The sequence below is a fragment of the Haliotis cracherodii genome, unplaced genomic scaffold, assembly GCF_022045235.1.
Source record: "Haliotis cracherodii isolate W230 unplaced genomic scaffold, xgHalCrac1.p SCAF_20, whole genome shotgun sequence".
NCBI classification, from domain to species: Eukaryota; Metazoa; Mollusca; class Gastropoda; order Lepetellida; family Haliotidae; genus Haliotis; species Haliotis cracherodii.
Window position 1 is genome coordinate 16,288,055 of NW_027266276.1, and position 14,709 is coordinate 16,302,763.

At 37.2% G+C, this 14,709-nt stretch overlaps 1 protein-coding gene across 1 annotated transcript in view; it reads left to right on the top strand.

The window, feature by feature from the left end:
• LOC139470044 (mucin-3B-like) overlaps positions 1-14,709 on the top strand; it is a 191,389-nt gene that overhangs the window by 162,522 nt on the left and 14,158 nt on the right. The window contains exons 211-223 of the mRNA XM_071252333.1: positions 513-700; positions 1,380-1,494; positions 1,865-2,037; positions 2,378-2,477; positions 2,899-2,916; positions 3,371-4,753; positions 6,832-6,992; positions 7,625-7,642; positions 8,193-8,298; positions 8,973-9,127; positions 9,384-9,519; positions 10,239-10,253; positions 14,559-14,660. Coding sequence (XP_071108434.1) covers positions 513-700; positions 1,380-1,494; positions 1,865-2,037; positions 2,378-2,477; positions 2,899-2,916; positions 3,371-4,753; positions 6,832-6,992; positions 7,625-7,642; positions 8,193-8,298; positions 8,973-9,127; positions 9,384-9,519; positions 10,239-10,253; positions 14,559-14,660 — 2,670 coding nt within the window. The remainder of the gene's footprint in view (positions 1-512; positions 701-1,379; positions 1,495-1,864; positions 2,038-2,377; positions 2,478-2,898; positions 2,917-3,370; positions 4,754-6,831; positions 6,993-7,624; positions 7,643-8,192; positions 8,299-8,972; positions 9,128-9,383; positions 9,520-10,238; positions 10,254-14,558; positions 14,661-14,709) is intronic.

Below are 14,709 nucleotides of genomic sequence, written 5' to 3' on the forward strand. Positions count from 1 at the left end.
TTCTCTGTGCCTCAGGTATGGTAACTCCAAACCTGTTGACAGACATTGGGAGAGTATCCCGGTTTGCCACCAGTAATACAGACCTTCTGACAATCTGGGTAATGCAGAAGGATGCAGTATTGGGAGTCTTCATATTCTCCGTAAAGTTCTAGGATGGGTTTGGCTGGGCAGCGCTTCCTGGGAGAAGTCCCATTCGTTGTTTAGGCTGCGTGTAGAGGGGACAAGGGCCCTGAGCTGATGATGAGTCTAGCCAGCCTGACTCTGCCAGGATCACCCAAACCCTCTTTGCTGCATTTTCTATATTAATCTGTACATAATTATACATGTTTATGTGTAATACGCTGGAAACCATCCACAGGGTAATCAAGCATCAATTTGGTCTTTGTTTGGGTGGCATGGCACCTATATTAGTATTTTGATTCTTTCAATTACATGTATATGTTTTAATAATTCAACAAAATGCATTGAGACATAGAATCTGACATGCAACTATTTTTCCTTTGTTATTGCAGAGGAAGGATGCAAGCAATATAATATGAATGGCACCAGTGACGATGCCCCGTTCAATGTCGAGAAGTTTATTGTCGGAAACAAGACTGTTCTCGAAGTGCATTATAGCCCTTCAGCCTTTGTGGATAAGTACTACACAAGAGCACCACCAAACACACAACCGAGCTTCTTTGAAGTTATTTCAACTTCGGTAAGTACCAGGCTATATGTCTAAAAGTAAAATTATTATGAGAAGTAGAATGTTTTGCAGCGACTTATGTGTGATTAATGAGAAGAAGAAGAAGAACTGGCGATTTGTGGATGTTTTACTCGGCTTTAAACAGTATTCAACATCTGTCTGACCAAGTTTCACCAAGTAACTCAAACCAATGGAAAAAGTAATATTGTATGCCTTTCTTTTTACGAACATATAATTTGCCAACCATAACTTCATATTATAACATTGCATCTAACTTCAGTAACTGATCTCACACAACCAGGCTTACACCTGTGTTCCAAGGAGCACGGCAGCCCTACTGCTGTAAAATGCTCCTGTACCTACAAATGTGAAATGTCTGTCAGGGTCAGCTTGCCGGTTGCTCGAAGCCTACATGCACCTCCTTGACTTGTCAACATTATCTTGCTTTTAAACAAGCGCTTAAAACTAAAACCTACGTAAGGGGGTGTTAAAGTCAAAACCGCACATCCATATATAGTCTTCGTTTTATATAATGTTCTTCGTTTAATGAATCTGTATTTACCTAACACAAGGCAACACAGTTGGCTCCAAGCTGAACATGTGAATGTGGCTACACCAGACTGGTTCACATCTGACTAATGCGTAAAGTAACAGGCAGCCACCCATTAACATACCCTACCCTTTGTTTAAGCGTGATCCTGGTGTCAGTAGAAAGTTGACTTTTGTGGAAACCACGACAGATAAGCAGACTATCCTTGTGACGGTTGGGTCACTTGACGAGGCAGAAAAAATGACATTCACTCAAGGTAACGTGTTACGTCTATCCCTAAATGAGGATAAATGCGAACATTATTAAGGCTTTCTTCATAACTTTTTCATTGTATTACAACTTTTTAATATAATTTAAATAATAACTTAATAATATAATTTATATCATTATATCTTAAGAAGAACAAACAATAGGGATTACCGGGAAACATTTGCTTTCTGCTAGCCAATTATTCCTTCGTATTTAAAAAAAAAAGGCATTTCTTAAATAAAAAGTGCAACTAATTGCTGATGTGATATCAGTGCACAAGGGGTAGGCAATAGATTACCTCTACCCATTATTGTGCAGTGTGATGCACCCTTTACGGAGAGAAAACACTTTACGGTCTTCATTTCATTTCACTTCAGTGGGCACAGGTTCTCTCATCACACCCATTGCAAAAGAAATTGGAGAAAACGCATTTAGCAGAGAAACGGTCGTATGTGTTTTCTTCAATAAAGACGATGTGGTAAATGGGATTACAGTGAACGGAAACTTCAGACAGGCCACATCGTTGAAATATGTTGCAAAGTTGGTTGACGTAAGTATTGTAGAAACATACCATGATGACTGTTAACCATGAATTATTCTATATTACAGCTCTACACAGTTGGTGGTGAGATCACATGGAAAGACATCACGCCTACTTGTGATCAGATGTCTAACGTTTATGGAATAGTTATCGCTTGTATTTCTCTTTTGGTTCGATATATGCCGCAGTTACGTTAGACGACCATAGTGTTACTCCTCTGGTGGACACAATCAGTTTTCTGTATTGTTGTATTCCTCTTGGAAACAGCTGCATATTAACTCAAATCACTTACTTCCTATATTTGCATTGTTGTTTTTGTTCTAACTGATCATATCTCACAAAATTGCAGAATTCCTTGACCATAAACAAGAAACTTAGAGGCTATGTTATAACCTTCAATGGTGTGATTGAAAATCTGGAGGACACTGTTGGTGTTTGTGAGGAAGAAAGTAAGTTTGTTTTTCTACTAATGTAAATTCCTGGTTTCATTACGTGTGAAAGATCATGACTTCAGCTGCTTAACTTATTTTGATCAGCCTTGGCCGATTTGAAAACAACATCAATAAAAAGTACCCTTCTTGGATGCAACAGATATGTTACAGTTATAAAATCTGATCATAACATCATAATATTAAATACACTTTGAATGAATGTGCTGCCCGTGACCATAAAATTATTTATTTTATATTATGAAAACCTGTGCAGCGATTCACTGAAATAAATTACCTATGTATTTTCATATATTGTGTCCATAGAAAAAAATCATTCGGTAAAATAGGTTGTACCCAGCTGCATTTCTTTAACTGTGTTCAAGTGGCCACTGGTATGTCTCATTCAATTTACTTATGTCATAATTAATCTTTCTTTCAGCAACTGGAACAACACAAGGTAAGGTTGAATGAATATAAAACTTTTAAGAAAACATCAAACTCTTTACAATGTCATCTTGTTGCAGTTAGTTTCAATGGCACTGACAAAGAACGGAAATAGAGATTATATTTGAAAATAATGGTACAGAAATACTTGGAGGGAATGTGGGGCTGGTGGCGATGGTTGCGGGTGTGTGTGTGGGAGGGGTGGGGAGTGGGGGGGTCTGGGGGGGGGGGGGGGGGGTCGGGGAGAGGCAATTCTTGGAAGGCGATACCAGCAGCATCGTCCCGTCACAATGGAAGATTATGGTTGCCAAGGATACACAGCATAGTGTGTGACTGATGTATGATACTGCTATAGCAAGCGGCAAAATTAAATTGCGCACTAGCGATGATACAGTAAGCGAGAGAAGTTTGCGGACAAGACGGGAGTATAATCATATATGATCAGCTGATAACGGTGCTAATTATAGGAACAACAACCAGTGGTACAACCAGTGGCACCACAACAAGTGGCACGACTACAACCAGTGGTACAACAACCAGTGGAACAACGACAAGTGGCACAACAACTAGTGGTACAACAACAACATCTGGAACAACAACCAGTGGTACAACAACCAGTGGTACAACAACCAGTGGTACAACAACCAGTGGAACAACGACAAGTGGTACAACAACCAGTGGTACAACAACAACATCGGGAACAACAAGTGGTACAACAACAACATCTGGAACAACAACCAGTGGTACGACAACAACATCGGGAACAACAACCAGTGGCACGACAACAAGTGGTACAACAACCAGTGGTACAACAACATCTGGAACAACAACATCTGGAACAACAACCAGTGGTACAACAACAACATCTGGAACAACCACCAGTGGCACAAGAACAACGTCTGGAACAACCACAAGCGGTACAACAACCAGTGGTACAACAACATCTGGAACAACAACCAGTGGTACAACAACCACATCTGGAACAACAACCAGTGGTACAACAACAACATCTGGAACAACCACCAGTGGTACAACAACAACATCTGGAACAACCACCAGCGGTACAACAACCACATCTGGAACAACAACCAGTGGCACAACAACAACCAGTGGCACAACTACAAGTGGTACAACAACCAGTGGTACAACAACATCTGGAACAACAACCAGTGGCACAACAACAACCAGTGGCACAACTACAAGTGGAACAACAACCAGTGGTACAACAACATCTGGAACAACAACCAGTGGCACAACAACAACCAGTGGCACGACTACAAGTGGTACAACAACCAGTGGTACAACAACATCTGGAACAACAACCAGTGGTACAACAACAACCAGTGGCACAACTACAAGTGGTACAACAACATCTGGAACAACAACCAGTGGTACAACAACAACATCTGGAACAACCACCAGTGGTACAACAACCAGTGGCACGACTACAAGTGGTACAACGACCAGTGGTACAACAACATCTGGAACAACAACCAGTGGCACAACAACCACATCTGGAACAACAACCAGTGGCACGACTACAAGTGGTACAACGACCAGTGGTACAACAACATCTGGAACAACAACCAGTGGTACAACAACAAAATCTGGAACAACAACCAGTGGTACAACAACAACATCAGGAACAACAACAAGTGGTACAACAACAACCAGTGGTACAACAACAACATCAGGAACAACTACAAGTGGTACAACAACATCTGGAACAACAACCAGTGGTACAACAACAACGTCTGGAACAACAACCAGTGGCACAACAACAACCAGTGGCACGACTACAAGTGGTACAACAACCAGTGGTACAACAACATCTGGAACAACAACCAATGGTACAACAACAGCATCTGGAACAACCACCAGTGGTACAACAACAACATCTGGAACAACATCCAGTGGTACAACAACAAGTGGTACAACAACATCTGGAACCACAACCAGTGGTACAACAACAACATCTGGAACAACAACCAGTGGTACAACGACAACCAGTGGCACGACTACAAGTGGTACAACAACCAGTGGCACAACAACATCTGGAACAACAACCAGTGGTACAACAACAACCAGTGGAACAACAACCAGTGGTACAACAACATCCAGTGGCACAACTACAAGTGGTACAACAACCTCAGGTATAACAGGTTATCTGGGTGTTATACGTGAGGATATTTTAATTGTGGATTTCATGATATATCTTTCAGGCACGTTCTCAGATCATTTTCCTTTTTCGTCCATTTCTATGCAAAGTCGGTTGTTTCATCGGAAAAAGAAACGGTTATTTCCAGAAGATATATACGGATTATTTTGCGGTATCGTGAGAAGCGGTTGTCACTTGTTTTTCTGGAAGTTAGCCGTAGAAGTATTATAGTAGCAAGAGCAGTCACTGCATCATAAACGGGAACAAGAACGCTTACTCCACTCAGTGAGCATAATGCTTGACCTTAGGTCCCTTGAAACCATCATAATTGTAAACAACGTAATATAGCAAGGCATTTACATTTATTGTGCTAGCAGCTCTCATGAGCATGTCCCCAAAGTCCAAACACGACTTTGATTTAATTGTTTGACGCTATCACGCCGTGCCCACTCCTATCTCAAAACGTTTCTTAGTCAGTCGACGAAACCTTTCTTTTTCTTTGATAGTATTACATACTATGTGATAACGACATCACCTGTGGTTGATGCCCCTGAACTAAGCTTTCTGCATACACTTCCCAAGAAAACGTTTTGTTGTTGTTCCTTAAATGGCTAATACGTCCTTGCAGTAATCATTGAATAAAACTACCCTATTAACTCTTCATAATCACTCCCGATACGATCCCTTATTTGTCCTAAAGGTATACTGATAAGTATTTCACACAGACATGCAATTTAGTTTTGCAACACTTCGGATAAAACAACACATATGTACACACAAATACACATAAAACGTAAGGTAACCATTCGGGCGTTTTTGTTTTCACAATTTCAACAAGCTGGTTTTATTCTGGAAAACGGCGGATGTGTGGTAAATATCAATATTTGTCTCTTAATAACTCATTCGTGAATTAATGTAATCTGATAAATGGGTGTCTTTAAATAGCCTTTCTTCTCCGTGTCTTTATACATTTCACAATTACTTCTACACTCTTGTTTACCTTTGTATAGACTTTTTATGATCAATACATCTTGTTGTAATGAAACATGGGATAATTGTAGCTCTACTTTGGAAGTAAACATTAGGCGAATAGTAACATTCACAATTTCTCAGTAAGGTCAGTTAAGTAATCAAATCTTGACTTCGTGTCAGTTTAAGCCGACAGAACGAAGACAAGGTATACATTTCATGCTTTTTTCTACGTCTTGGGAACAACAGGTGGTTGTACTTGATGTCAGGTCTGAAACTAAGTACAGTGTTACAACCAATGATGAACGTCAAATGAAATCCAAACTTTATACGCAAACTAGGCACAACAACCAGTGGTACAACAACAACATCTGGAACAACAACCAGTGGCACAACAACTACTAGTGGCACAACAACCAGTGGCACCACAACAACTAGTGGTACAACAACCACCTCAGGTACAACTACAACATCTGGAACAACAACCAGTGGCACTACAACTACCAGTGGTACAACAACCAGTGGCACCACAACCAGTGGCACAACAGGTATTAAAGTGAATGTCATGAATTGTTTCCGAAGCTGTTTAGAACTCAAAAGAAACGAATTGACAACAAGCAGTACAACTAAAGCAGGTTCCTAAGTGCATTGTTTCAGAAAGGTCTCTGGTTCTAAAAGAAGACAGACAGGCTGTTTGATATTATGATATTACCTTACTGCTCCGTGTTGTACCACCTATATTTATTCCCTGGTGTACAATTTGTACTTATAAGAAAATTCATATCTCTAATCTATTTACAGGAACCTGCACACGTGAGAGTATCACTACTGTAGTTGTGGAAAACGGTGATGAGGTTTCTTTAGTCTCTATTCGCACTAAGGACGACGAAATAGTCGGCGATGTGAACCTCGGTTTGTCATCTGGCACCGCACAGTTGTTTTCAACCATTCAAGAGATACCTGTAAGTAATGACCATAGCAAGTGTTTAAGTAAAAAACCAAACCAATGATCACAAATTATAGGGAAGATTTTGCTTTTGTTTCTATTGCACCAATGTTCAATATATTGAGTGTCATAAGTGTAATTTTCTGGAAAGTCAGACCCAAAGTAGACACAATTTATGTCTTGCTTGACAACGGTATAACGATCTATACCGAAACGTCACCTTTACAGTAATTAAAAAAGTTGTTATCCATACATTGTGTCTACTTTGTCATCTGTCAACTTCTAAGTAATGCCTATCAAACAATTCAAGTCAGACCCAGTAACACAATCGTAAGAGGCGCCAAATTACGTTTCAATAATAATAATAATAATTATAATAATAAGTGCTGCAATCTCGAGAGATAAATTACCGTTATACAAGCTAATGCTTACATCTTAATATATAATTACAATTGAAATGGTTTTGTCTACAATGAATATGAAATTATTTGTTTTAGGTTATGAAAATCAATTACCGACATATTGTGTCCATAGATAAAATCATTCGTTAAAATAGGCTGTACCCAGCTGCATTTATTGAATTGTGTTCAGGTGGCCTCTAGTCTGTCTCATTCACTTTACTTATGACATATTTAATCTTGCTTTCAGAATCAGGAACTAAACCAGGTAATGTTGAATGAATATCATGTGAAACTTTTAAGAAAACATCCAACTTTGTGCGATTTCATTATGTTGAAGTTGGTTTTCAATGCCAATGGCGAAATAGCCAGAGCAAGTGTTTAAGTAACGATGATCACAAATCATAGAAAGCTTTGGCCACTGATTTTATTTTACTAACTTTCAATGTATTTACTGCCATAATTGTAAGTTAATGGAAAGTCTGATGCAGCAACCAACTTGTATAAGGGGTGAAATTACGTTCTTCTGAGAGTAAACTTACTGTGTACTTAGAGTCCATTCGCTGTGTAATGAAATTAACGTACTCAGTTTCAAGCAACTAAAGAAAAGAGTGTTCAAAGTGGGGAGAATGCACTGCATACAGGTTGTCAGGGCAACGAAATATAACAACTCCTATGAACTAATCATTGTGACTATATATTTCCTAAAACACTATACAATATGGTTTAAAGTAAAATATTTCACCTAGAGAGTGTCCATTACTCGATATGACATAAGAGTAAAAACATGCATGACGTTACAATCCTTCTCATTTAAGCGTGCCAACTCAAGCATCATTTTGAGTGTGACAGATGACATGAAGGATGGATTTTCTTTGGTGGCTACTGGATATATTGCAGGGGAATTTTTCATCACCGAAACAGGTAAACTTCTATTGATGAAAGATTTATATGACATGTTTTTAGTGTGGAGATATATGTTACACTATAGTGACTGAGGAAAATGCATGGTAACAGTATTGATAATAATGATCGTTCAATGGATAAATATTTCTTGGAGGAGTATATATGAAATAATGAATTAAATCAAGATATATTTAACTGAGAAATTTGAAATATGTGATTGCAAACATTTTTGCATTACATGGTGAAGCCTCGAACTGTTGAAGTTTGATAACGAGTGTATTAGGTATAAACGTATTCTTTCTATTTAGCTCTTGTAAATTTAGGGCGTGTATCAGGTAAAAACGTACCTTAGATTTGCCATCTGTATAAATCCGTGTAGCATGGGTTGTTCTAAAATAGTTAAAGAGGCTGAGAGAATCTATCTACTTAAGCATTAAAATATGGCTTGGCATGATCTGGTGTGTAGTAGATTATGGTTAGGTCTCAAATAGGTATATTTGACGAATATTTGTACAAGAGGAGACTGATTAACTGATTGGGCAAACATGTAAACATGACATGGCAATTAATATTTAAGAAATCCGCCTGCTAATAAATAAAACAAAGAACCAAAGACCTGATTGTTTTACATTTTAATATGGATATAAATTCTAGGAACAAGTTTACGATGTTCAAATGTTCATCCATTGCAGATAGTGGTACACCTGTAACCTTTACTATCGAAGCAAACACACCTACGACCGTTGTGGTAACTGTGAAGAATATTGATCCATCCAAACAGTTGACGATAAGATATACCGAAACTATTGATCAACTGAAGATTGTGAAATCTCTCGGTGAATTTGATGTGAGTACTGGCGAAATGTTTGATGAGGGTTGCCCAAACTATTTTGATTAAGCTCATTTGGATATATCCACATGACCTAAGATGACCATACTGATAGCTGAGTTTATGCCTCTTTAAGCAGTCCTTCAATCAGCGCTTTCCATCTTGGCGAACTCCATCAGCACAATTAGATTGTTCAGTAGCATAACTTTGTTTATCTCCTTATGTGAAAACATATATCTTCTTGACGTTTACAGTTCTTATCTTTTCTTTATAGCTTCCACGCCCCATATCCATCAACCAAGCAACCCCCATTATCATTGCGCTTATTAAACCTAGAATGAATGAGGGTCAGCTTACGAATGCCATCAAAGCGAATGGTGGCATCAGTTATTGTGGAGAGGAAACAACAGGTAAGTTTGAGATTTTATGACAGGTTCTCTAAAATATTATAATTGAAGTTTCGGACAGGAAAGAGGATAAGGATTTGTTTGTAAATTTAATAGTCTTTATACATGTTGACAACAAACAACTGTAAACAATATTGCTATGTCATTTTTACCGTATTTGAAAAGAAGTTTTAGTCCACCACTCAGCATTTTCTGCATATATCTTCATCAAGTTGCCAAGAGTAGCAAATGTGTTGTGCCCAAAACATGTGTTACATTTTTGTAAACGTTTCACAAGTTCTGAATTTGACCTTCATATATCGCTATTATTTGTCGTTCTGATAGGACAGTACATTACAGTGAGGCTGATGGTTGAGTTCGAACTTCTATTATGTTTTTTGGTATTCTCTTGTTTACCCTTGCATAGACTTTTTATAATGGTCAAAGACATCTTATATAGAAATGAATCATAGGATACTTGTAGCTCTACTTTGAAAGTCAACATCAGGCGAATAGTAACACTCACAATTTGTGAATAAAGTCAGTTAGGTAATCAAATCTTGAATTCGTGTCAGTTTAAGCCGACAGAATGAAGACAAACTATACATTTCATGATTTTTCTACGTCTTGGGAACAACAGGTGGTTGTACTTGATGTCAGGTCTGAAACTAAGGCGTTTTTAAGTACAGTGTTACAACCAATGATGAACGTCAAATGAAATCCAAACTTTATACGCAAACTAGGCACAACAACCAGTAGTACAACAACTACTAGTGGAACAACAACCAGTGGCACAACAACTACTAGTGGAACAACAACCAGTGGCACAACAACTACTAGTGGAACAACAACCAGTGGCACCACAACAACTAGTGGTACAACAACCACCTCAGGTACAACTACAACATCTGGAACAACAACCAGTGGCACTACAACTACCAGTGGTACAACAACCAGTGGCACAACAGGTATTAAAGTGAATGTCATGAATTTTTTCTGAAGCTGTTTAGAACTCAAAAGAAACGGATTGACAACAAGCAGTACAACTACAGCAGGTTCCTAAGTGCATTGTTTCAGAAAGGTCTCTGGTTCTAAAAGAAGTTAGACAGGCTGTTTGATATTATGATATTACCTTACTGCTCCGTGTTGTACCACCTATATTTATTCCCTGGTGTACAATTTGTACTTATAAGAAAATTCATATCTCTAATCTATTTACAGGAACCTGCACACGTGAGAGTATCACTACTGTAGTTGTGGAAAACGGTGATGAGGTTTCTTTAGTCTCTATTCGCACTAAGAACGACGAAATAGTCGGCGATGTGAACCTCGGTTTGTCATCTGGCACCGCACAGTTGTTTTCAACCATTCAAGAGATACCTGTAAGTAATGACCATAGCAAGTGTTTAAGTAAAAAACCAAACCAATGATCACAAATTATAGGGAAGATTTTGCTTTTGTTTCTATTGTACCAATGTTCAATATATTGAGTGTCATAAGTGTAATTTTCTGGAAAGTCAGACCCAAAGTAGACACAATTTATGTCTTGCTTGACAACGGTATAACGATCTATACCGAAACGTCACCTTTACAGTAATTAAAGAAGTTGTTATCCATACATTGTGTCTACTTTGTCATCTGTCAACTTCTAAGTAATGCCTATCAAACAATTCAAGTCAGACCCAGTAACACAATCGTAAGAGGCGCCAAATTACGTTTCAATAATAATAATAATAATTATAATAATAAGTGCTGCAATCTCGAGAGATAAATTACCGTTATACAAGCTAATGCTTACATCTTAATATATAATTACAATTGAAATGGTTTTGTCTACAATGAATATGAAATTATTTGTTTTAGGTTATGAAAATCAATTACCGACATATTGTGTCCATAGATAAAATCATTCGTTAAAATAGGCTGTACCCAGCTGCATTTATTGAATTGTGTTCAGGTGGCCTCTAGTCTGTCTCATTCACTTTACTTATGACATATTTAATCTTGCTTTCAGAATCAGGAACTAAACCAGGTAATGTTGAATGAATATCATGTGAAACTTTTAAGAAAACATTCAACTTTGTGCGATTTCATTATGTTGAAGTTGGTTTTCAATGCCAATGGCGAAATAGCCAGAGCAAGTGTTAAAGTAACGATGATCACAAATCATAGAAAGCTTTGGCCACTGATTTTATTTTACTAACTTTCAATGTATTTACTGCCATAATTGTAAGTTAATGGAAAGTCTAATGCAGCAACCAACTTGTATAAGGGGTGAAAATACGTTCTTTTGAGAGTAAACTTACTGTGTACTTAGAGTCCATTCGCTGTGTAATGAAATTAACGTACTCAGTTTCAAGCAACTAAAGAAAAGAGTGTTCAAAGTGGGGAGAATGCACTGCATACAGGTTGTCAGGGCAACGAAATATAACAACTCCTATGAACTAATCATTGTGACTATATATTTCCTAAAACACTATACAATATGGTTTAAAGTAAAATATTTCACCTAGAGAGTGTCCATTACTCGATATGACATAAGAGTAAAACATGCATGACGTTACAATCCTTCTCATTTAAGCGTGCCAACTCAAGCATCATTTTGAGTGTGACAGATGACATGAAGGATGGATTTTCTTTGGTGGCTACTGGATATATTGCAGGGGAATTTTTCATCACCGAAACAGGTAAACTTCTATTGATGAAAGATTTATATGACATGTTTTTAGTGTGGAGATATATGTTACACTATAGTGACTGAGGATAAATGCATGATAAGGGTATTGATAATAATGTTCGTTCAAAGGATAAATATTTCTTGGAGGAGTATATATGAAATAATGAATTAAATCAAGATATATTTAACTGAGAAATTTGAAATATGTGATTGCAAACATTTTTGCATTACATGGTGAAGCCTCGAACTGTTGAAGTTTGATAACGAGTGTATTAGGTATAAACGTATTCTTTCTATTTAGCTCTTGTAAATTTAGGGCGTGTATCAGGTAAAAACGTACCTTAGATTTGCCATCTGTATAAATCCGTGTAGCATGGGTTGTTCTAAAATAGTTAAAGAGGCTGAGAGAATCTATCTACTTAAGCATTAAAATATGGCTTGGCATGATCTGGTGTGTAGTAGATTATGGTTAGGTCTCAAATAGGTATATTTGACGAATATTTGTACAAGAGGAGACTGATTAACTGATTGGGCAAACATGTAAACATGACATGGCAATTAATATTTAAGAAATCCGCCTGCTAATAAATAAAACAAAGAACCAAAGACCTGATTGTTTTACATTTTAATATGGATATAAATTCTAGGAACAAGTTTACGATGTTCAAATGTTCATCCATTGCAGATAGTGGTACACCTGTAACCTTTACTATCGAAGCAAACACACCTACGACCGTTGTGGTAACTGTGAAGAATATTGATCCATCCAAACAGTTGACGATAAGATATACCGAAACTATTGATCAACTGAAGATTGTGAAATCTCTCGGTGAATTTGATGTGAGTACTGGCGAAATGTTTGATGAGGGTTGCCCAAACTATTTTGATTAAGCTAATTTGGATATATCCACATGACCTAAGATGGCCATACTGACAGCTGAGTTTATGCCTCTTTAAGCAGTCCTTCAATCAGCGCTTTCCATCTTGGCGAACTCCATCAGCACAATTAGATTGTTCAGTAGCATAACTTTGTTTATCTCCTTATGTGAAAACATATCTCTTCTTGACGTTTACAGTTCTTATCTTTTCTTTATAGCTTCCACGCCCCATATCAATCAACCAAGCAACCCCCATTATCATTGCGCTTATTAAACCTAGAATGAATGAGGGTCAGCTTACGAATGCCATCAAAGCGAATGGTGGCATCAGTTATTGTGGAGAGGAAACAACAGGTAAGTTTGAGATTTTATGACAGGTTCACTAAAATATTATAATTGAAGTTTCGGACAGGAAAGAGGATAAGGATTTTTTGTAATAGTCTTTTATACAACAATTGCCAGTTATATAACAATGAATATGCCCATGGCCTTTTAATGTTTGAAAAAGATCAAGGACATAATGCAGGAGATTCGAAAAGGAAATGTATACTCAGACCCCATTTTGGCCTACTACAATTTCTCAAATTGAACATTAGGAAAATTGCTAAGAAGTCAACATATGATTGTCATCTTATCATTTCTTCCTTCCAATCTTTGTTTGTTGTGACATAGACGTGACTTCATGTCCTAAGTTTTATCTGAAATATGGTCATTAAGAGTTTTATGTATTATTAAGATTTTCTGAGAGGATAAGATATCATACGACTATTATAATGGATCCATGTTATAGCACCAACATTTGATGCATGTAGCTTTACTTGAGAGGAATCCTTATATTGGTATCGGAAATTGTGTATTATATTTGCATGTTTAACAATTTCAACATTTTCTCATTATTCAGCAGCAACAACGTTTTCGACTACTTCTGCTATGCCTTGGACATTTAAAAAAGAATCAATCATACAACATATCACATAGAAATAAAGAGTTACAATATCAAAACTTGAGTTATTTTATGCATGATGATCATTTAAGTGTTAGAAAAATAATACGATTTTTACATTTGACATATGTTGATGTACTGACCATTACGAGTTTATTATCGTGTGCCTATATATTTTAGCTTGGTTTTTATTCATAACTTCATTTGCTAAATGTCCTTGAAGAACTATCAGTGGGAAAGCACTTGTCACCTTATATCCCACATAGCTTCATGATATGTAACTTTAATTTCATTGAATGTCTTCATACAGATCCTCTTTTTTTATAAGCTGATTTTATACTGATTCGATTTGTATGCCTGATTGATTTGATTTTCACCCCAATGACATGTAGTGATTTCAGAAGAAAGGTGATGGATGACGACAGACATGTAATTCTAATTTGAAATTCATTCATCAATATATTGTAATTGACAACGAATCTACAATATAAAATTCATGGAATCAGTCAATACAAGCTATTTTTAAACACATTATATTATCGCTTAACCACTTACATGTTTGTAGGAACTACTACTAGTGGAACAACAACAAGTGGAACAACAACCAGCGGAACAACAACAAGTGGAACAACCACAACAAGTGGAACAACAACCAGTGCAACAACAAGTGAGTAAAGTCTTAGTACAATACACTTACCACAAAAACAAAAACCCCA